Source organism: Paecilomyces variotii (genome assembly GCF_004022145.1).
Source record: "Paecilomyces variotii strain CBS 101075 chromosome Unknown C8Q69scaffold_3, whole genome shotgun sequence".
NCBI classification, from domain to species: domain Eukaryota; kingdom Fungi; phylum Ascomycota; class Eurotiomycetes; order Eurotiales; family Thermoascaceae; genus Paecilomyces; species Paecilomyces variotii.
In genome coordinates, this window is record NW_021167142.1 from 890664 (window position 1) to 911240 (window position 20577).

At 49.8% G+C, this 20577-nt stretch overlaps 5 protein-coding genes across 5 annotated transcripts; 4 read left to right on the plus strand and 1 right to left on the minus strand.

Moving 5' to 3' along the window:
* Positions 1 to 6014: 6014 nt before the first annotated feature.
* Positions 6015 to 7721, minus strand: C8Q69DRAFT_443229 (hypothetical protein; the record flags this gene model as incomplete). The annotated part of the gene is made up of 4 exons (XM_028628900.1): positions 6015 to 6915; positions 6966 to 7162; positions 7216 to 7659; positions 7719 to 7721. 4 exons carry the CDS (start codon positions 7719 to 7721, stop codon positions 6015 to 6017), a joined length of 1545 nt encoding a protein of 514 aa, XP_028486460.1.
* Positions 7722 to 7962: 241 nt separating this feature from the next.
* C8Q69DRAFT_461352 (glutamic acid-rich protein) lies at positions 7963 to 10906 on the plus strand. Its single transcript, XM_028630236.1, has 2 exons — positions 7963 to 9274; positions 9327 to 10906. Exons 1-2 carry the CDS (start codon positions 8198 to 8200, stop codon positions 10740 to 10742), a joined length of 2493 nt encoding a protein of 830 aa, XP_028486461.1. The 5' UTR covers positions 7963 to 8197; the 3' UTR covers positions 10743 to 10906.
* Positions 10907 to 13209: 2303 nt separating this feature from the next.
* On the plus strand, positions 13210 to 14838 carry C8Q69DRAFT_400146 (magnesium transporter NIPA-domain-containing protein; the record flags this gene model as incomplete). The annotated part of the gene is made up of 7 exons (XM_028627883.1): positions 13210 to 13276; positions 13350 to 13375; positions 13478 to 13568; positions 13642 to 13732; positions 13789 to 13949; positions 14008 to 14299; positions 14355 to 14838. The coding sequence occupies 7 exons, from the start codon at positions 13210 to 13212 to the stop codon at positions 14836 to 14838; spliced, it is 1212 nt and encodes a 403-aa protein (XP_028486462.1).
* Positions 14839 to 14921: 83 nt separating this feature from the next.
* Positions 14922 to 15666, plus strand: C8Q69DRAFT_205866 (hypothetical protein). Its single transcript, XM_028626137.1, has one exon. It carries the CDS (start codon positions 15004 to 15006, stop codon positions 15481 to 15483), a length of 480 nt encoding a protein of 159 aa, XP_028486463.1. The 5' UTR covers positions 14922 to 15003; the 3' UTR covers positions 15484 to 15666.
* Positions 15667 to 16360: 694 nt separating this feature from the next.
* Positions 16361 to 19477, plus strand: C8Q69DRAFT_505701 (SacI domain protein; the record flags this gene model as incomplete). The annotated part of the gene is made up of 3 exons (XM_028632731.1): positions 16361 to 16637; positions 16762 to 17495; positions 17549 to 19477. 3 exons carry the CDS (start codon positions 16361 to 16363, stop codon positions 19475 to 19477), a joined length of 2940 nt encoding a protein of 979 aa, XP_028486464.1.
* Positions 19478 to 20577: the final 1100 nt, after the last annotated feature.

Genomic DNA, 20577 nt, shown 5'->3' on the forward strand with positions numbered 1-20577 from the left:
AATACCCCCGTCCAAGCCTTAAGATCCTTCCAAGTTATGGGCCCTGCACGAGGGTCTAGAGTAGGTTAGAGTGCGAGGCTAAGGGTTCCCCATAATCATCAACGACTAGTGTTAGGTGGTGCCGCGCATGACGGGGAGATACGAACAGTAGTAATAGATACTCTGACCATCCGGTTCCGGGACTTGTTAGTATATGGCATCGGTATCCCCCCTTTTTTTTTTGTTGCTATACTATTAGTTTCACTATTAGTTTCTTCGTTATCTCAGATGACAGACAAGAGATGACTCCAGATATACTCTTTCTTCCATATATGTGGTTACTAACTTCAATAGCGACCTCTTTTCTCATAACTTAGCTCACGTAATATGGCCCCTCATACATAGTGTACCTTACATATGCCCGCTTCGATGCAGCAATTAGTCTCGGATGCTGACCAGCATCAAGATATTAACCCTGAGAGGCGATCAGTTGCGTCTTTTAGCCACGGAGCCACGTATTTACCCACTTGCCCACGGTACCCGGGAACGACCGCACTAGGTTCTTGCAGCTTGCTCGCTTGACAAAAAAGAGAGAATTCCTTTGTATCTTGACTCCCAGACATGAACTAGTCTGGATGTGGAGCCGATCAAGGACCCCCAGTACTCATGTCTCGGAACATACCTACTGTCAGTGACATACCATAAACATGATACGGCCCTGGCTTGGTATGGTATAGTTATGTGCGGGGGTCTGTATCTGGGGACGCGCACAGTCCAGGACCCTGAATACCGTTATCAGCGGTTATTTCGGACTCTCTGGTCTCCTGCTGGTCTTAGCTTCGAAAGCGCTGCACCCTGTACACCTTAAACGAGCGGTTGTCTCACTTGTAACCCTGCTCGCTCTCCAGCATCGTGGAATAGGCTCCATAGGGTTACTGACAAGGTATGTGAACCTCTATTTCCTCTTTCACTTTTAACCATCAAGGCCCTCGTCCAAACGGTAATAGTTACTTTTTCTTGTCGATCAGTTCATCGGATCGTCGACCCTTGTCACGATTGTGTGACCCTGATTATTTAGTACGCGCCCCCCTGCTGGGACGTGGAAACAGCGGGCTCATTTACCTCTTCACATCTTCTAATCATCCGATAGATGACGCTAACTTGGATAGATTTAGGCCCGCACAACCGAATACGTCCGAGTACATATCACTACTTTAGCAAGATTGGGTAGAGTCGTTTAGGCTGCTTTGCTGCCATGTAAGGTACCATGCGTCTGCACTGCGCATCCGCATTCCCCTAAGAACGTGGTCTCATTATCGACTTAGGCGTATAAGCTAACATGATTTATTTCCAGCTGACATCACTATCAGATTCTATGAGGCTCAACAACCGCTGAAAAGGAAAACCCGAACAGAGTTAACCTTGTAGCAATAGCATAGGATCTGTATGCTTCTTTCGGGCGGCTCATGGCTTATTGATCCGATCCCTGTCAGCACAATCCGTCCAGGCCTATCTACCTACAGACAGATACAGAGCAGATGTGATAGGCTGCCAATGACTTCCCCCTGTGAACTGGAGCGTAATACCACCCTATACTGAGTACGCAGCACCTGAAACTAGTTACACATACGGGCTTCCCGCGACTAATTTCGTAAAGGCAGTTAGACGCGGCGCTGTCGAGAACGAATGTGTTGCCTGATTATTTTTCTCTTGGCTCCTATCGGCAATCTTAGCCCTGATCATACACCCCGGTCTGCTATTGCTCATCTCTATGGTGGATGGTGCAAGGAGCACTTTGGCGCCAGACCCTGCCCGCATATAATTCCTTAGAGAGAGTGGCAGTGTCGCAGATTAGATTTTAACGTCTGAGGTACTGGTCTGCTCTACTCTCAGTCACGGGATTATATCTCCCAAGTATAGTGTAGGGCTGACGGCTCACCTCATCGTATGGAGTTCGCAATCTGACATGATGAGTAAGTGCCGGCAGGTTTATATCTTCATTTGAGGGATGACACCATTTGCTAAGTTCACATGCAGGTACCAGCCCACGCGGCCACCATGGCTCATCAAGATCAATAGTTCAGCGGAACTGCAACTACTGCATAGCTGCTGCTTAGACTGGTCCTGCAGCATATGGATAGGTACTACTACATCGTCGACTTTATCCGCAGTATCGACACATCAGCGGACAAACTCATCCAACGGCCCGTCAATCCGATCCCTCGAGCTTCAATTCACCGCGGATTCCGGAGAAGTTGGTCGGACAGGATCGAGCATGCTAAGCCGCATCATCGTTCCACAGTCACTACGATAGTAAAATACTACTGTCCTAGTGAGATACTATAAAAGATTGGTAGGTGCCCACCTGGGCACCCATACTGGCTTGTCAGAAACGGCCTAGTGTTATGAATTATATAAGCATGTAGCCGAACTTATGTAAGATGGACATGTGTCGGAACTCGTACTTTCTTTCGCAGCGAACGTCCTCATATCCTTAAGCTTCCTAGGGAGAACGAATGCCAAAGATCTCAGACGGATAAATAGCCATTAGATAGTCACTAATCTGGCACCAAACACGCAGACTGTGTAAGTTTGATCACTGGATGATCCGATTGGCCGCTAAGACACAGACAGATATCAAGCCAGAAAAGCCTCCGTCGAGGTTGTTTCGTGTCACATGCTGCCCTTCTCAATATTTGCTTCGAAACTAGAGATATGCGATATCATTTATATGTCCTCATGATATACTCCATCATTGGTTTCTGGATCTTATAATCTACGGGGTTGCTACTGCCAGCGACATGCGAACCGCCCCTAGGCCCTGCTAGGAGATGCACACTCCGTACCTAGGTACCCAAAGAGAAAGAGTATATGTGGCGAGCTTTCTCTTTCTACGGATCAATTTTTCTCCATGCACTATGGCGGACCGAAGCCTTTCCGTCTCAACATCATGGGAGAGTTCAACAGTGGATCCCTTGCGCATCCTGTACTCCATACCAGCCTCCAAAATAACTAAAGAGAGCCGAGCGGGTTAAGGTGCCATCACTTGCTGCTGTCATGACATCAATATCATCTTATTGACTGTCAATCGTTCCTCCTGTCGGCCTACGATAGGGTCAATATACAGGGACGACGGCATTAGAGTCAATGAGAAACCCTGTTTTTCATCCGCGTACACCATCGAAGGTCTCAGTTGCATGTGGATCAGATGTTTGTGAAGGCTTCACTAAATTAGATGCATCCTTGAACTTGCCCATCTTCGCCAGGACGAGTAGTACCGAAGCCGTCTTCGGGTCGCCATCTTCCAAGTTCTCCTGAGGGGCAAGCTTTCCTGTCGGAGATAGCAGCTCTGTTTTGGCAATTCAAGAATCCCCACAAGATACTGTATTGATAGGCGGGAAGTTTACATCGGCTTTTCCTCTCCAGATGCGGTATTCACTCGGCCAGTCGATAATCGCACGGCCAGTCCAGCCCTCGACGGGGACCGGCACTTGCTAGGCTTTATTTTAAGCCAATATCATTGGTAATCTCCTTCTTTGCCTTCTACTATTGCACTGACACCTCTTTTGCACGCAAATCGGACAGTTTCCGCTCCCGCATAGGTACCGCCGCTGCCGGCCGTATTATTATTCTCTCGTGTCCTCTTTCAGCTTCTGGCCTCACGCTTACCCGTATGGAATAGGTCTACAAAGGGCCGTGGCTCAAAGTGCGGAATGCTACGATGGACGGAATGGGATGCAGCTTCTGGTCGACAACTTGCCCCGCGCGCTGGCTGCGGGGCCCTGATGAATAGCCATTCATCTCAGGAGTCTCCCTCGCAATGAAGCCTATTGCTGCAGCTCTGTAAACGGCAAACTATCGGGGGTATGCTTCGACGTCTTTGGCTAACAATTTCCCGGCATGATGCACAAATATGCGTTCCACAACCGACGGTTGTCTTCCATCGAACGGGTCCGGCCGTCCTCCTCTTTATTCCCCACATATGACAGGAGAACTGCATCTCTTGGCAGACAGGACTCCGCCTATCTAACAGTCATCAGGTCTTACTGAGAAGCGGTGAGAAATCGGCCGGAAAACCGTTCTAACGTGAAAGAGAACGGTATGGGAATCTAGCTTGCATAATAATAGGTTCGTTCCTGATGACCGTATTGTCAAGCCTGGGGTTGGTAGGCAGATGCAGTAATACGAGTCACCGCCTTCAGTCATACTAATACAAACTAACAAGCTTCTCGTGGTGGTCATAACGTCCCAGGAGGATTACTCTTTGACAAGCATAGGTCATCTTCCCCTCTCTCTACTTTTTTTTAGCGTTGCGCTAAGGGAGGGGTGGAATTCCAACAGAACCAGATCCACCTCTACTGGACATCAGGGGAAAGCAGCTAGCTAATAATAGCGAACCCGGAAGGCCAAGGGAGCTCGAAGGATGCCACACCAGATGATTGGGACGCTGTTGTGGACATGTTAACGTGGTAACGGGGAGAAGCGCTTGAAAGATCCGGGGCAAGGGTTCATTGTCATGAACATTTCCTGATTTGGGACACTATCTGTAATCGACCTCGCTCGAAAATAGGTACCCAGTAATAACTATGCCAGGGCCGTCTCCTGACCAGGCTAGCCAGTGGCCATCGCCTTTCCCCGATGACAAGCAACAAGCATCGGAAGGGAACTCCTACCCCTGTTCACTACTAGCTGCATGCTAGACGCCTCACTGTGCCCTAAACCCGCGGCTGATGGCTCTGGTAAACGGTCAACGTTGTGGTCGATGCAGGTCCCCCTCTGCGATACTTTCCAACAGCAAGGTTGTGCAGATGCAAAGCACACGGAAATTTTACTGTTTAGGACGGTGTCCTGCATCTCTAACCGTCAGTCCCGATGATCCACGCAGGAGCAACTGCCGTCAACTACTTCTTAAACCCTGGTTAAATCGTGGAGATTGTCGATAACGAAATCGCTTGGTGAAAGTTAATCATTAGTCCTCGATCCTCCTCTCACCCATCCTCATGTCGCCCGGGCGATGTCCCAGGGGCGTTGATAGATAGCGTCTAGACTAATCCCCTCTCCACTTCCTGCTTTACCAGCTTTTTCTTTGCACAGCCCTAACTAGATCTGTTCACATTCTACTCCGTAGTCAGTGCAAATCAGCCACCTGATGATCGATTGCCCAGGTGTACATACTCTAATCAACTATCTAGTCTAGCGGTAAAGCTACGCGCGAAAAATTAACCCATGATTGGCTGAGGATGTGCGATCCGCACCAGTCATACGACGAGGTGACATGATATGCCTTTTACAGTTACAGTATTACAAGCAACCAAGTAAAAAAAAGAAAAAGAAAAAGAAAGACAGACTTTGTAGGCGACGCTGTCTGTTGCAATAACGGCCCCAACAACTGCTGCACGGCTCAAAAAAAAGAGATACCCCCTGCGTAAGCGTCCCTCGTGTCCGCGTGTCATTTGTGAGAAAAAGGCCGATCAGGTCGAAGGATTAGCAACCTCTTTATCGTCATAGTACTGCATGAGGCACAGCAGTTAATTTCCGTCGCATCCGTGACTCCCGTGAGTGAGGGGAGAAAGTACGTAGTAGAGTGGTAGAGTAGAGTACTAGCACGTTGGCGAGAGAAAACTACTCGAAATAATAGCCTAACCGAGTGTTGACCCTGTCTGATTGATTGATTGACTGGGACGGAGGTTCAGGGTGATAGGGCCTTTTTTTTTTTGCTCATTGCTCTATTTTTTCTTTTGTTTTATTGTTTGGTCTTGTCTCTATGTGATATTTGTATTTTTCTTTTTACGAGATTCAAGAGCAAGCTGCCAGGTTCAAGATACTTGTGGGACTGGCGAAAAGGCCGGCCTTCACGATGAAATAGAAGGGGCGGAAAAGAAGAAGTGAATCGCATCAAGGTGATACAAAAGCGCTGGAACATAGTCACAAGCCCTGACCGACAACAACCAGGTATAGCAGATAATAAACAACGAGAACCGGTTAAATTGAAGAAAACCCCAACGTCATTAGTAGTTTGGACAACCATAGCTGAATTACTCGATCACGAAACCCTCCGAAACGCTCTTGATATCCTTGGAGAATCCAACGCTTTCACCCTCCATGTCGAGCAACGAGACGCTGGAGACGTCCACATCGACGTATGGTGCTGACTTCGAGAACCGCACGTTCATAGGGAAGAACTCGTTCTCGTCGTCGACCTGGGCTTCGAACTCGAAGCTGCCAGTTGGGTTATCCTGGTCCACGGTGCCGATGTTCCACTCCAGGGTATCACCGGATACTTCGTAGACGGCATCGAAGCTGGAGACAGTCGGCTCCTGGCTAGAGTAAGGGATAGTCACGGTAACATCACGCAGGCTGTCAGACTGGTTGAGCTCATATTCGATCGTGACAGTCGTTGAGTCTGATCCCTTGTTCACCCACACAGTGAAGTTGACGGGAAGAAGGTCGGAGTTGTCAGATCCCGCAACACGCCATCGCAGGACACCGATAGAGTTGTTTGCGGGGAACCGTTTCGTAGTATCTTTCAGCTGGATAACGTTCGAGCTGGTAAACAGGCCCTTGTCCACATTAGGATGCGTACGGAACTGAGCACCATGTGTCGGGTTGGCGACCAGCTCGAGTTTGGCTTTCGTGAAGGTAGGGTCGGAGATGCGAAGCTGAAGGTCACCCTTAACCTCGAAGGACTTCACTGCACCCTCGCGGGTCAGTCTTGCGGATATACTCTCGGCCACAGTGACATGAACCGCCTCCCGGTCGGCCGACAGGGAAGCACGAGCGGAGGATTGACCCGCCACGGGGGTGGAAGCCTGAGGTGTGACAAGCGGAGTGGATTCCTCGACCTCAGGACCCAGGTCGCCGCGAACCTTCTCGTAGATATCCGTAGTCTTGGATTTCTTGCCGAGTTGCATTCCCTTTCCACGTGTCGGGAGTGGCCTAAACTAGGTCAGTAGAGTATCAGAATTGGGCCACCAGCAAAAACGTACTTGGCGAATGTCTTCTTCTTCTCTGCCTCATAGGTATCGAATGTATCTGGAACTGCCGGGCGAGACGGCGGGGTATAGACGGGATATGTAGGAGTCCTGGAAGGGATACCACGGCCAGTACGAGCGGCCTCCTTGCGCTGCATCTCCAGCTGCTTCGCCTTCCTCTTCCGCTCTTCACTAGCCTCCAGTTCCTTGTTCTGTTGTCCGGGTCAGCCTGATCAATTAACCAGCATAATCCATTGTTCCCTACCCTTTCGATAATCTCCTGTATCCTCTCCTCGTGACTCTCCATCTCCAAGAATGTCTTGATCTGGCTCAGGGACAAGTTCTCCCTGTATCCCAGGGTGACCAACTCATCGAAGGCGCTGAGGAGCTCAAACGCGCTGCGCAAAATCTCCCGCTCATCGAGGCTCCTGCAGATACTAGTGGTGACCTGTGCAAAGAGATGGAGACTGTCGATGTCCTGTAGAATGTTGGACTGGCGGTTGGTGATGAGCACGATGTAGAGTTCATCCAACGGCTGGTAAACGAATCGCACGTTGTCCTGCTCGACGGTCGTGTGTTGCGTACCGGCGTCGGCGAGCTTAGGGAAAGACGCAAGTAGAGCTTCAATTCTGGAACGAGGGATTTCGCGGAATTGACGTGAGAGCACTGCCTTGCCCCCTCGGGTGCATATCGAAGCGGCGAGGACGACCTGTGTGCGGACGCAATCAGTTAAGGAGACCGTGTCATTGATGATGGGGGACAACAAACCATTGTTGATGTAGGGCTCAAACACAAGAGGGCCTCAAGTAATTGCTAGCATCTAAAAGAGCTACTACGCGGCGACAAGTGCGTTGGTGCGGTCTCCCGTGTCGAAGCCAGATAGACCGTCCCCGATACTGCGCATGTTGTTCTCTTTGTCTGGAGGTTGCCCGTCTTGGCCCGTGCACCAAGCTAGCCCCTCGCTTACGGAGACACAGGCGGGCGGCTGCCTTGCTGAACTTGCCTCCTGCAAAGACTGCGCATCAGACCACGGCTTCATATGTTCGATGGATAGGCCAGCTTCAAGCTTGACTCGTTTGTTGGCTATTCCCTGAGTTCATTGTAGCTCTTACATCAAAGGAACTCTCTACGCGTCTTTATCCAACGAGACTTCACTTTGTCTCTCAAGTTCTGGTCGATGACAACGTGCCTTTTTGCAGTCAACGTGACTCTTTTCTCTTGAGCAATATATCATATCGACACATGTCATGACGACAGTAGCGCAAGGACAGTTTTCTACGATGGAACCTCCGCCCGGCGACGATAGTATGGAGATGGCGTCGCCATATCAAGGGCACATGGATGACTTCGAGATCGATCTGGACGTGATGGAAGATCAGGTTTCAGAGGTCGATCAGGACCTTGACGTGGCAGACGCTACTCCAGAACCTACAAATGGCCCAGGTTCAGTTAACGATGCTGATATGGTGGACGAGATCGATGAACGGCCCATGATCGACGCGGATGAAAATAACCAGGGGACGGTTGGCCCGAACGAAAATGGCTACTACCACATCGAGGAGACATATGAAGCGCAGATGGAAGAGTACGACGAAGATATCGACGCACCTGTTCCTGAACAACCTGATATTGTCATTACCGACACCCAGCCGGATCAGCAGGATCTCCAGGAGACGTCTGAGTTTCCGGAACAACAGGAGACCACTGAGCAGAATAAAGAGAACGAAGATGAAGCACATCGTGATACTACGGAGCATCTGACAGAACAAAAAATCGAGCATCACGACCTGCAGGAACAGCCCAAGGAAGCCAAAGGTCACGGCACAGAAGAAGCTACTGAGGAGCTTGACAATGTCAAGGATCATGGCGAGCAGCAGCATCATCAACCGGAAGATGACACTAACAACTCAACTCGTTTAGAGTCACATGAACCAAATGTCAACGGTGTGGATAAAGAACAACAAGCACAAGATAGTGAACCTGAAATCGCACAGATCCATGAGACACCCCCATCTCCAAAACAAGATGGTGCTGCTCGAATGGAAGAGAAGAGTGCCCATGAGACGGTGGATGAGAGGACTGAAGAGTCCCTTCAGGTTTCTCACCTCCATCCTGTGAAGGTCCTGTATCAGGACAGTGAGATATCTTTGTTTCGTCCACGGGAAGGTGACTCCTCAGAGACCTTTTTCCTTGAGGACGAGAGCCTTGCCTATGGAGATCTTGGTAAACTTCTCTCTTCATGTCGAGAGGTCCTAGGTGAACATATCAGCGAGGGTGAAGTGTTAGTTGTAGATATCGACTCGCTCAATTTGCAGTTGAATGAGGTAAGCGCTTTTATTCCGCTGCTTTTAACCGGTTTATTAACAGTTAGTGCAGGACTCGTATCACACGTCCAAGGTGACGCTGTCTCAGATAGTTGGGTTGTACTTAGATCTCTGCCGCAACGACGGCATGAATGAACCCGAACCTCTTTACCTTACCCTCAGCACGAAACTCACACTCCCCGCCGAAATTTCTAACCTTCTTGCAGCTGCAGGTGAGGGGAAGGGTTTATCCCATATTTATCAATGGGAAGAATATGAGGATGAGCAACAGATTGAGGACAAGGACAGCCCCGTGGATGGAGAAGAGGAAGAAGAACAAGAAGAAGAGCAGGGCAGGCCGGAGTCTTCTGAACAGGTTGCCCCAGCTGAGGCACCTGAGCCCCGGCAGACGGAGGAAGAGCACGTAGATCGACAAGTGGCCCCAGAAGAGATCGATGCGCAGGAAGCCACCGCATCGAACGACCGTGAAGATACTAATGCCGATAAGAGTGAATCGAAGCCGGCGGACGCTACTGACGAGTTTTCTTACGAGAGAAATGATGAGGTCGCTCCTGCTGTCACCGACGGCCACCATGAACAGCAGCAAGATGAAGAGGGCGAGCTCGATGGCGAACCCAACGCAGAAGTGGAGCCTGGTGAGGCAGGTCCAGGAGATGACCAGTATGATTATGAAGAGGAAGCATCTGAATCGACAGCCACGCTTGCACAGGTCTCTGCAGATGAGCTCAAAGCGGACAAGGCGGCCGAAGAATCAGCAGCCCAGGGTGATGGAGACGCTGCTGACGCCGGTGAAGAGGCAACGGATAGTGTAGACCACAACGTTGCCGGTGAGGAAGTCCAAGATGAAGACGAGGACTTCGACGAAGGTGTCTACGAACATGACGAACCTCAACCGGGTCAGTATGCATCTCTTGACGTTTCTCAAGACGGTCAAGAAGAACAGCCTACGGCCGATCCGAATGAGTTGAGTGAACCTGAGAAGGCAGACGCCATTCCGGAGCCGCCTCTGGAAGTCACTGAGGGCGATTACGGCGAGTCTCATGAGCAGGCTGAAGTCCACCCCGAATCATCCGATGATACCCAACATCAAGGTGAAGAGCCTGGGACCAATGAAGATCTTCTCGGTATAGACGAAGACATCTTCAAAAGCCCAGCGAAGAAAGCGAATGTGGCCCACGCCCCTGTCAGCCATGAGGAATTTGAGCACGACACTCATGCTAGTGTCTCTGGTACCGGTCAAGAAACGTTGGTTCATGACACGGGAGATGAGTATGAGGAGTTGCCTTTTGACGAGGAGGATGATTATATCGACCTAGGCACGGCCTCCGCCCTTGACGGCGAGACCGAGAATGGGAAGCCGGATTCGCGTGAAAGTGGGCATTCTGGGAAACGGTCCCGTAGTCCTGAAGACGAGGTCGATGTCGCCCAGTCACCGAGTCCTGATGCTAAGCGTCGCCGTTCTTCGTGACATAGGTCCCTTTCCCTTTCCCTTGTATCCGCCTTTTATTGTACAGATAATTCGACATGGCATACTGATGACAGTGTCCATGCGGATTTCGACTTACCCGTCTGACCGTCCTGGCCGGATCGCATCGTCTCGGTGCAGGAAGCTTTACTAACGTTTAATATCGCGCTATTTCACTGAGACTACAGGTAATGACGATGGAGTATCGAGCGGATGTGGAAGAGCAATTTCAGCAGGTACGTGTCCTTACCCTCTCACCTTGGCCTTACGGCCGTCTTCTGTCTGCTCTTTTGCTAGTTACCATTGCTTCTTCAAAACTGTTACCCTTGTCTTGTATTGCTGTATCATCCGTTGCTGGCGTCTACCCTGTTTCTGGGTTGACCCACGATTGTTTTCTCCTCTCCCGGGTTGGCATCTACATTGGGGGTGTCGGCGCTTGCCGTGTCCTGGAAGTATGCCGGCCACCGCGGTTGACTCTGTGAGAGTGATGTGTGGGCTCCGGCGTTTATGTGGGCGCTCTGTATCCTGGGATGATACCAGAAAAGCACTTGTTCCCTTTCTAGCTTAGTTATGTCTGAATTACTTGTCCAACAAAGGGCGCTATGTTGATGTATGATTGTATTCTCCTCTACGCTAGAGCTTGGGTTCCGTGGTAGTTCCGGTCCCGCTCTCGTCTGGGCAACGAAACTTGGAGGCAGGTACCGTGGTAACATCTGTAAGACGATAATGTGCGAGCGAGTCAGTATTAATTAGCTAGTTGCTAATCTCCAGCAAATGCCATGGACAGCCATGGACACGCCCTTGCTTACGGCGGGTGTTCAGTGGAACGTCAACACCGGCCTGTTTTTCGAGTATAGACCGCAGTATGAGCAAGGAAGCAGAAACTCGACTACTAAGACCAAAGGGGTAGTCATGAAGGAAACAAAAAGCGATAGTGATAATGTACTCTACTAATCAGAGCTCTGGATGTCTCCGACGCATCCGTGCTGGGGACAACGGCCCACGTGACTGTGGCTCATCTCTAAAATTAACCAACCCCGACAGCTGAAGGAGCACGGAGCCGGCGCAAGTAATAATGTGTAGTGTACTAATAATAATACAATAATAATAATAAAAAAGCCGATTGTTGGGGGAGGCTTGCAAAGATCGAGTAGTGTATCGTGCACGGGAGAGACGGGTTATTAGGAGATGATGGATGGATCGCACTCAGCTATCAGAGTGTATGCACTCGAAGAGCATGTATATAGTCTAGATATGTACAGTAGAATATCATCATCACCATCCGTACCAGATCAGCTCTCATCGTGCATTACCAGCCTCACCAGGGCAGTTGACGCCGTGGACTGGACCGGCAAAGCCAGCGGGTTTGAGCTATGAAGCAAAACGACGATCAGACCACGGAAACGATCCCCTGGAGGCTGGAGGCTTGTCTCCAGGCCAAGTCAAGGGGCAGCGGGTGGATGCGCGGAATGCCAGGTCTTTTGGGACTGAACCAGCTAACTAGTCAGGTTAGTTAAGAGTCTTAATACGCCCTGACGAGAAGTGCAACCCCGAGTGCCCCGTGCAGCTCAGATCTTCTCCGGTCTTGCTGGTCTGGCGTGTCTCTGCATTTGCATCAACTTTCGCTCCCGTCGACTCTGCCCTGCTCTGTTCTCTCTCAATAATCTACTCTACTCACCTCGCACCCCCCTTCGTCTCTTTCTCTACTCTACTCGACTCGGCTTCTTTCTTCTCTTCCCTTCTCCCGGACCTGGTCGCTGGGCCTTCTCCTCCTGTTGAGCGCCACCGCAGTGTTCCCTTCCGTCACTCGTTTGAAACACGCGTCCACCCGGCTCCAGCTCGATTCAGGACCCCACCGCACCGCACCAGCCGCTTGTACCTGGAGGCCAAGTCCGAGGCAATCTGAGCTCCTTCTTTTGCGACTAGGAGCGCAAAATACCACTGGAGAAAAGAAATCACAAACACTAAAATCAAATTATAATAAAAAACACACACACTCACACCACGGTCACGAGGGTATCCGCTGTGCGATAATAATACTGTCGACGGGCAACTCGACTTTGCAGACACTCGTGCTGGATCACTGGTCTGCCGCCAATTGTGCTACCCCTCGTCTCGCACCGCTTCCTCCTCGTTCAAGGGCGCCAGATATCCTTGCCTCTCAACCCATCTCCAGCTGAACACAGCGTCCATCTGTCCTATTCCGTGCGCTTCAGGACGATTTCCTCGGTGCAGCGTCCTCGAGTCAGACGAACAGGGAGCCGGAAGCTATTCAACGGGTCTGTTCGGTCCTGCGTTATTCGATATCTCCGGAATTATTAGCATTGGAGGTTGTGCGACGGTAGGAGCAGTAGGCTCCTCAGAGTTATATCAAGATGGTTTCAGACAAGTATGTCATTGCTATCCCGGGACGCCTCTGTGAGAGAAAGCGTTTCGTGCATGATGGTCAATCTCATTGCAACGTGTACTGATGGACATCTTCCCGCTTGGTAGATATATCGGACTGATACTGGCAATCCTGTCCACCATGGCTATCGGTATGTACTTCGAGTAAAAGCTTGACTAAAGTTCGTCTACCATGTAATTGATGGCTAACGGATTCTATTGCAGGAACGAGTTTCGTTATCACCAAAAAGGTTGGTTTAGGCTACAATATACTGCCTTTCGAGGCCGAGATAAAGTGCAATCGAGGACGGCTGGCGGGATATATCATCAGAGGCTAATGGCATTTGGCGCAGGGCTTGTTGCATGCCTCCGAAACCCATGGTTTCGAGGGAGAGGGCTTCTCGTACCTGAAAAGCCCAATCTGGTGGGGTGGTATTGGCACACGTACGTCCGCCAACTTATCTGTCGTCCCCCAACCATTGTGCTTGAGATACTGACGATGGATGATGGATCTTAGTCGCTCTGGGAGAAATCTCCAACTTTGCGGCCTATGCCTTTGCTCCTGCGATTCTGGTGACACCGTTGGGTGCGCTTAGTGTCTTGATTGGGTGTGTAATGCAGTCTCATCGCTGAATGTTGAATGTCCGTGCTGATGCGATACCAGCGCCGTTCTCGGTTCCTATTTCCTGAACGAAAGACTCGGTGTACTGGGGAAACTTGGTTGTGCAATGTGTCTCCTCGGTTCCGTCGTCATCGTATTGCATGCGCCTCCAGACAAGCCAGTAGAAACTATTGATGAAATTCTTCACTACGCCCTGCAGCCAGGTTTGTTCTCGATACGCGGCAGAATCCTCTATCCATCATCGAGCTAACAAGTGGATAGGCTTCCTGTTGTACTGTCTGGCTGTTGCGGTCTTCTCGACCGTGATGATCTACCGTGTCGCCCCGGTTTACGGCAAGAAGAACCCATTGATTTACATCTCGATCTGCTCCACTGTCGGCTCCGTATCGGTCATGTCTGTGAAGGCCTTTGGAATTGCGCTCAAGTTAACACTTGGAGGACACAACCAGTTCACTCATGCCTCGACCTATGTCTTCGCCATCGTCACCGGATTCTGCATCCTGACGCAGATGAACTACTTTAACAAGGCCTTGAATCAGTTTTCTACGTCCATGTAAGCTCCCCCAGTCAATGCGGAAGGCCCAGGCCCAGCTAATCACCATTTGTAGTGTCAACCCTCTCTACTACGTCACGTTCACTACAGCTACGCTTTGCGCTTCGTTTATCCTTTTCAAAGGCTTCAACACCACCGACGCCGTCAATACCATCTCGCTTCTTTGCGGATTCTTGGTTATCTTCTCCGGCGTGTATCTCCTCAACCTTTCTCGAAACGACCCGGACGGTCGCCAGCTCCTCAACGGCAAGATTGACGAAGAAGACGGTGTTCCCACGGACGGAATTGCCAGCTTCCACACCCGGCGGTCTATGCAGTCGAGGAGGAGTCAAGACCCTCACCGGAGGAGCTCCTCGAGCATAGCTTTTCTGAATGGCCAGAGCGACCGCGAAGGTCTCATCCATTCCTACGATCTTGAGGATGGCGCCTTTGGCTTGAGTGAGCTGGCGGAGGAAAGCGACGGGGAACCGGGTCCTACCCGCAAGCATAGTGGGGAGGCCAACCGTGCCGAACTTGGTGCCAAGCACGATGACCGATGACATGGGACACAGTTTGATTTCGTTGATTCTTCGTTTATTAGCATTATCAAGGCGGCGCAGCCGCGGGAGGCCTTACAATTCTCTTGCGTGATTTTTTTCTTTCGGCTTTTTGGGCTAGGTTGGGGATTCAACGACATCTTTTTTTTGACGATAAAATTCCCAGGAATGATTGGACACGGCACGAATTCGGATCAGATCGATTGTATACATCCTGGGGTCTGGTGGGTTTTGTTCATGGGACGAAGTATTTGTTTGCGAGAACGAGGAAGAACGGGCATGTCTGCGATGAGCGATATCATATATGCACCTCTTCCTATATGCATCTGCGGCCCAGCAAAAGAATTGGACCGGGGTGATGTTTCTCACCTTATCTCTCGCGTTGTCTTTTCGGGTAGGGAAAAAGAGTCTACCTATGACGGACTGTCTGACGAGAGACAACATGTTATCTATGTACCTAGGCATGTATATATGTTCTTTATGCACCGCTGCTATTTTCTCTGCTGTTGTACACTATCTCTTTTTTTTGTTTTGTCTGTTTTCTTGCTGCTTGAAATGATCTGGGCATGTTTTAGCTTCTGCGCCATCTGTCCGAGACCTGGGTGTAATTATAGAATCCGGATCTGTTTCCTATTATCATTTTTATAAAGAGATGACATTCTTCATATTTCTCACATTATACCGGTGATCTACTAGTATACTAGGCTAGGTAGTTAGGTAGTCAGCCTCTCACACGTGTACAATACACACCCCCTATAGGTTAATTTGACCGGAGAGGGGTATTCTACTAAACTCCTAGTCAGTTAATATACTTTACTGCTGACTGAAGCGTATTTCGGTTCAAGACCAAGCAACACCCTTTGATACTACGAAATTCAAGTGCTCCCGGAGGTTGGAAAATATATAATCAGACAGTTGGCGCTGGATTGATTTTAGTTCCGGGGTCGGATGAAAGGTGGTCTGCTTCGCGGACTTATGCTATAGTTAAATAGTTACTGACTTGCGAACTATTAGTTAACTCGTCTGTTACTTACTTATCCTTTGACATTCCCATGGTCTAAAATCCAGCGAATAGAAAAAAGAAATGATTGAATGAACTAATCAAACGAACAGTTATATATCAGGATAATATGCTACCTAGTGATGCTAGTTTACTACTGAAACTCCGATTAAGTACGTGTACGCCGCCAAGCCCCCCTAGACTAACCCCGACCTATGATGTAGTTGGCTGGAGAGTACATCCAACACCTTTTACCAGTATTGTTCAGTTGCGACGGAAGTAAGGATCGGACTCTCTACTCTCATATCCAGGGCCTCGTCTCTATCTGGGCTGGTCGCTTCACTCCATTTTCTTTACGTTCTCTGTTGAGTCCTCTTTGCGAGCAGGGTCAGAGTCTAGGTATCTCCTACTTAGTCTTGTTACCTTTTCGGTGGATTCGCTTCTTGTACGCGGTATAGCTGCTACATGGCACGGTCGTCCGGAACATAGGCTGAGCTGTAGTTCGTCTTCTTCGCCATCGTCGCAATGCCGGGCCTGGTGCGAAAGCTCCTCGTCATCGCCGCAGTTGACGGGCTGATCCTCCAGCCCCACGGGAATGCGCAGCGCAATGCCAGCAACGGACACCACGCCATTCAGATTCAGTATAAGACGAGGAAGATCTCGTCGTTGCCGCCACAGTCGCTGCCGTCGGTCAGTCCTGATCTGAATGAGAAGAAGCAGGATGGGGAGGCAGAAGGGAAGAATCAACAGCAGAAGCAACAACAGCAGAAAGATGCAGAGCTGGAAGCGCATGGTGTTGTTGGTGAGTTTTCCCCGCGGCCTGAGCGGAGCGCACGAGGGAGAGAGAGACAGGCCAGTGCGATTATACTCGTTGAAGAATAGCCATGCTGATTATCGATTGATGTCCTTTTCTTCTGGCGAAACAGGTCTGCTATCAGTAGCGTCTTATTCATTTCTGATTTCAATCACGCAAAGAGAGCAAGTCGCTCAGATCCTCGGCAAACCCATCTATGCAGTGACGAACGTCGCGATCATCCCTCTCTCCTCGCAGTCCGATGCAAGTCGCGCGATCTTACAAGCTCATGAGAATCTTTCTGGCGGCGAACTGGGACCCGGGGAGACAGCCTCGGACGCATCGACTGATGCCTCCAGTATTACTAGCGATGGCGCGGAGAGTGGCGTCAGTGAGGACCAGACCATAAGCGCTCCTGCAGCATCCTCCCATAAGAGAGACGGGAGCGTGAGCAGTATCGTCGAAGACGTCATTGGCAAAAAGGGTCGGTTTACAGTCAATTGGTTCTCGGGACAATGGGGACTAGGACGAAGCAACAACAACAACAACAACGTCGCTGGTAAAGAGACCGATGCTGATCAAGAAAGCGATCCGGTTGCAACTCTTCCAGGGGCAGACATTTCGGACGTGAAAGAGGAGGCGACGACCGCTGCGCCTGAAGGGGTAATTCCGTCCAAGAAAGAGGCGCAAGAGGATCATACGCCGGATGAGACGGTGGAGCTGATGCCTAAATTGCTTCGGTATACGAAGCTGCTTTTCTCTTCTAAGAATTTCTTTTTCTCATATGATCATGATCTCACGAGACGGTTCAGTGTGGAGGACCCGATTAAGGCGCATTCGCCGCTATACACCACGGTAGATCCATTGGTACGTACTAGCTTGTTGTATCTTATGAGTGTATCGGAGCTAACAGTCTGCAGTATTTTTGGAATAAGCATCTAATGAATCCTCTGATCGAAGCCAGTGCGCATAGCTTCATTCTGCCTCTTATGCAGGGGTTTGTAGGCCAGAGACAGTTTTCGGTTGCTGCTCCGGAGAAGAAACCGCAAGAGGAACGGAAACCTGATGAACCCGCTGCAGAGGGTAGCGTCCTTGCGGAAACGCAGGAGGTGGAGTCGTCTGAGAAGGGCTTGGAAACGCACGAATATCTGCTTACGCTCATCTCGCGACGATCGATCATGCGTCCAGGATTGCGATACCTGCGGCGTGGTGTGGACGACGATGGGAACACCGCTAATACGGTAGAGACGGAGCAAATCCTCTCGACTCCTTCATGGGACCCTTCTCGCAAGGTGTACTCGTTTCTGCAACTGCGTGGCTCTGTACCCATCTACTTCTCACAATCACCGTATTCCCTCAAGCCGGTTCCAGTGCTCCATCATTCGGAGCAGACTAACCAGCTTGCGTTCAACAAGCATTTCCGGGAGCTGAGTAAGAGATATGGGAAGATTCAAGCAGTTTCGCTTATCGACAAACATGGAGGGGAAGCCAAAGTTGGAGAGATGTACGAGAAATATGCGAAGGCTCTTAGTGAAGGGGGCACCATGGACGGGTCGCAACTGCGTCTTGAGTGGTTCGACTTCCATAGCGAATGCCGTGGGATGAAGTTTGAAAATATCAAGAAACTGGTTGATAGTCTCGAAGAGACTCTAGACGAGTACGGGGAGACGGTTATTCAGGGCAACAACATCCTACGGAACCAGACAGGGATTGTGAGGACGAACTGCATGGATTGTTTGGACCGCACGGGAGTCGCGCAGTGTGCCTTTGGCGGAAGAGCGTTGGAGAGGGAGCTTCTCAGTGAAGGCATCAGCATTGACCTGCACGGAGACTCATCCACCCAGTGGTTCAATATCCTCTGGGCCGACAATGGCGATGCTATCTCTAAGCAGTATTCGTCCACTGCGGCTCTCAAGGGCGACTACACCCGGACCAGGAAGCGCGATTACCGTGGAGCCCTGAATGACTTGGGCTTGACCATGTCTCGCTACTTCAACAACATCGTCAACGACTACTTTTCCCAGGCATGCATCGACTACTTGCTTGGCAACGTCTCGATGGGAGTGTTCAAGGAGTTCGAGATGGAGCTGCAGTCTGCGGATCCCGGTATTTCAGTGCAGAAACTCCGACAAAACGCCATCGAGACCAGCTGCAAGATCGTAATTGGTGACCAGAGGGAAGAGCTCCTGGGAGGATGGACGATTCTGACTCCTCGTCAGCCCAACACCCTGCGAACCCTCCCATTCGAAGAATGCGTCCTGCTCCTGACCGACTCCGCAGTGTACAACTGCCGCTTCGACTGGAACACGGATAAGGTCCTCTCCTTTGAACGCATCGATCTAAAGTCCATCATCCGCATCAACTACGGCACATATATCACCTCCGTGATGACAGACATCCAGCAAGACGAAAAGCGCAATGTCGGCCTCGTCATCGTCTACCGTGACGCCGATGAGAACGCGCTACGCGTCAACACCCGCTCTCTTCGCAGTCTCTTCAAACAAGACGCCCAGGATAGCGAAACCAAGAACGAATGGGACATTGCATCGTGGCTGAAAGGCGAAAAGAAAACTACAACACGATTCATTGCCTTCAAGGCCCTCCCTGTGTCCAGTTGCGTGACGGTCCAGAACCGGAACAACCTCGCCGTCAGCGAGATTGATTCCGTTCGCTCGATCTGTGTCGAGATCGAACGCGCCATGATGACTGCTGAGGACGGAGGTCCAGGACATGTCGAGAAAAGTTCCGTTATCGAAGAACAAGATATCATTTCATTAGACGAAGCGAAGAAGCGAACGGGGTATTTGGAGCATTTGGTTTATGATTTCAAGAAGTTGGTTTGGGCGTGATTTTTTTTTATACAGGTACGTATAATTATGGAGATGAGTAGAGATTATGAGAATATTCATGACGCATCCGTATATTCTATGATCTTCTCTTCTGCCAATCCTCTATTATGAGTATAAATAGCCTAAATAGACAGGAAAGATTCAAGACAGTCTTTTCAGAATAGTGATTTGTCCCCGGCAACAAAGAAGAAATTATAGTCATTTTTCAAATAATTATCACGAATGATCTCATATACCACATCGCTAAACTTCAAGCATGATCATGATCATGCTCCATGGTCCTGGGACCTATTTATGTATGTACCTCATTAGTACACAGTAGCGGGGTATAACAATAGCAGTAGCAGTAAGTACCGTACCCAACAAACTAGGACGCTCAGATCTCCCACGGCCACTCATGATCTTCCGCGTGCACATGCGCAGCGGCAGACTGAGTTAGCTGGGCCAATGTGGAGAGAGGATGGGGAAGATCGAAATGGTCGCAAGGGAACAGGAAGGAAGTTGAGATATTCTTCGGTAGGTAATGTTACTGTAAATAGTTATCTACGTTGCTTACTTACTTAGTATGTGTGTACTGTACGTGTACCTAGATAGACAGTTTCTGGGTTCCTTGGCATGTGATTATTGGTTTTTATTTCTTCTTCTATGCATGTGTATAGTTATATGCATCTTGTAGAGAAGGAGGAACTATATATATATATATATTATATATAATTTTCTTTTCTGTTGGTTTCTCGTGAAGAAAGTCCAATATAGCAAGTGACGGGACCAAATAAGTGATACTTCCTTTCTGCCGGCGAACAGGATTAATTTGGGCAGAGTTCGTTGGTAGTTGGTTGGGTTGCAGAGAGCCGTATTAATATCTTACTGTATCACAGCCTTTTTTTTTTTCTCGCCACTCCTTTTTTATATATACAGTTGTCTTTTCTCAAGTAAATAATCATCCATACTACTTAGAACTGCCCACCCCCTCACCCTCACCGCAGTGAGAACCCGCCCCCGACATCGTCCACTGTGTCTAGCCCCCTGCTGGACAAGGCGCGTTGGGACTTGCTTGTTGTCTCTGAAATACTGAATAATAATAGATATCAGGTTCCTGA

Excerpts from the sequence above, each read along its gene's own strand:
- C8Q69DRAFT_461352 (XM_028630236.1), top strand. The coding sequence starts at position 8,198 with ATGACGACAGTAGCGCAAGGACAGTTTTCTACGATGGAACCTCCGCCC. Across the intron at positions 9,275-9,326 it reads TCAATTTGCAGTTGAATGAG|GACTCGTATCACACGTCCAA; the intron begins GTAAGCGCTTTT and ends CAGTTAGTGCAG.
- C8Q69DRAFT_205866 (XM_028626137.1), top strand. The coding sequence starts at position 15,004 with ATGATTGGACACGGCACGAATTCGGATCAGATCGATTGTATACATCCT.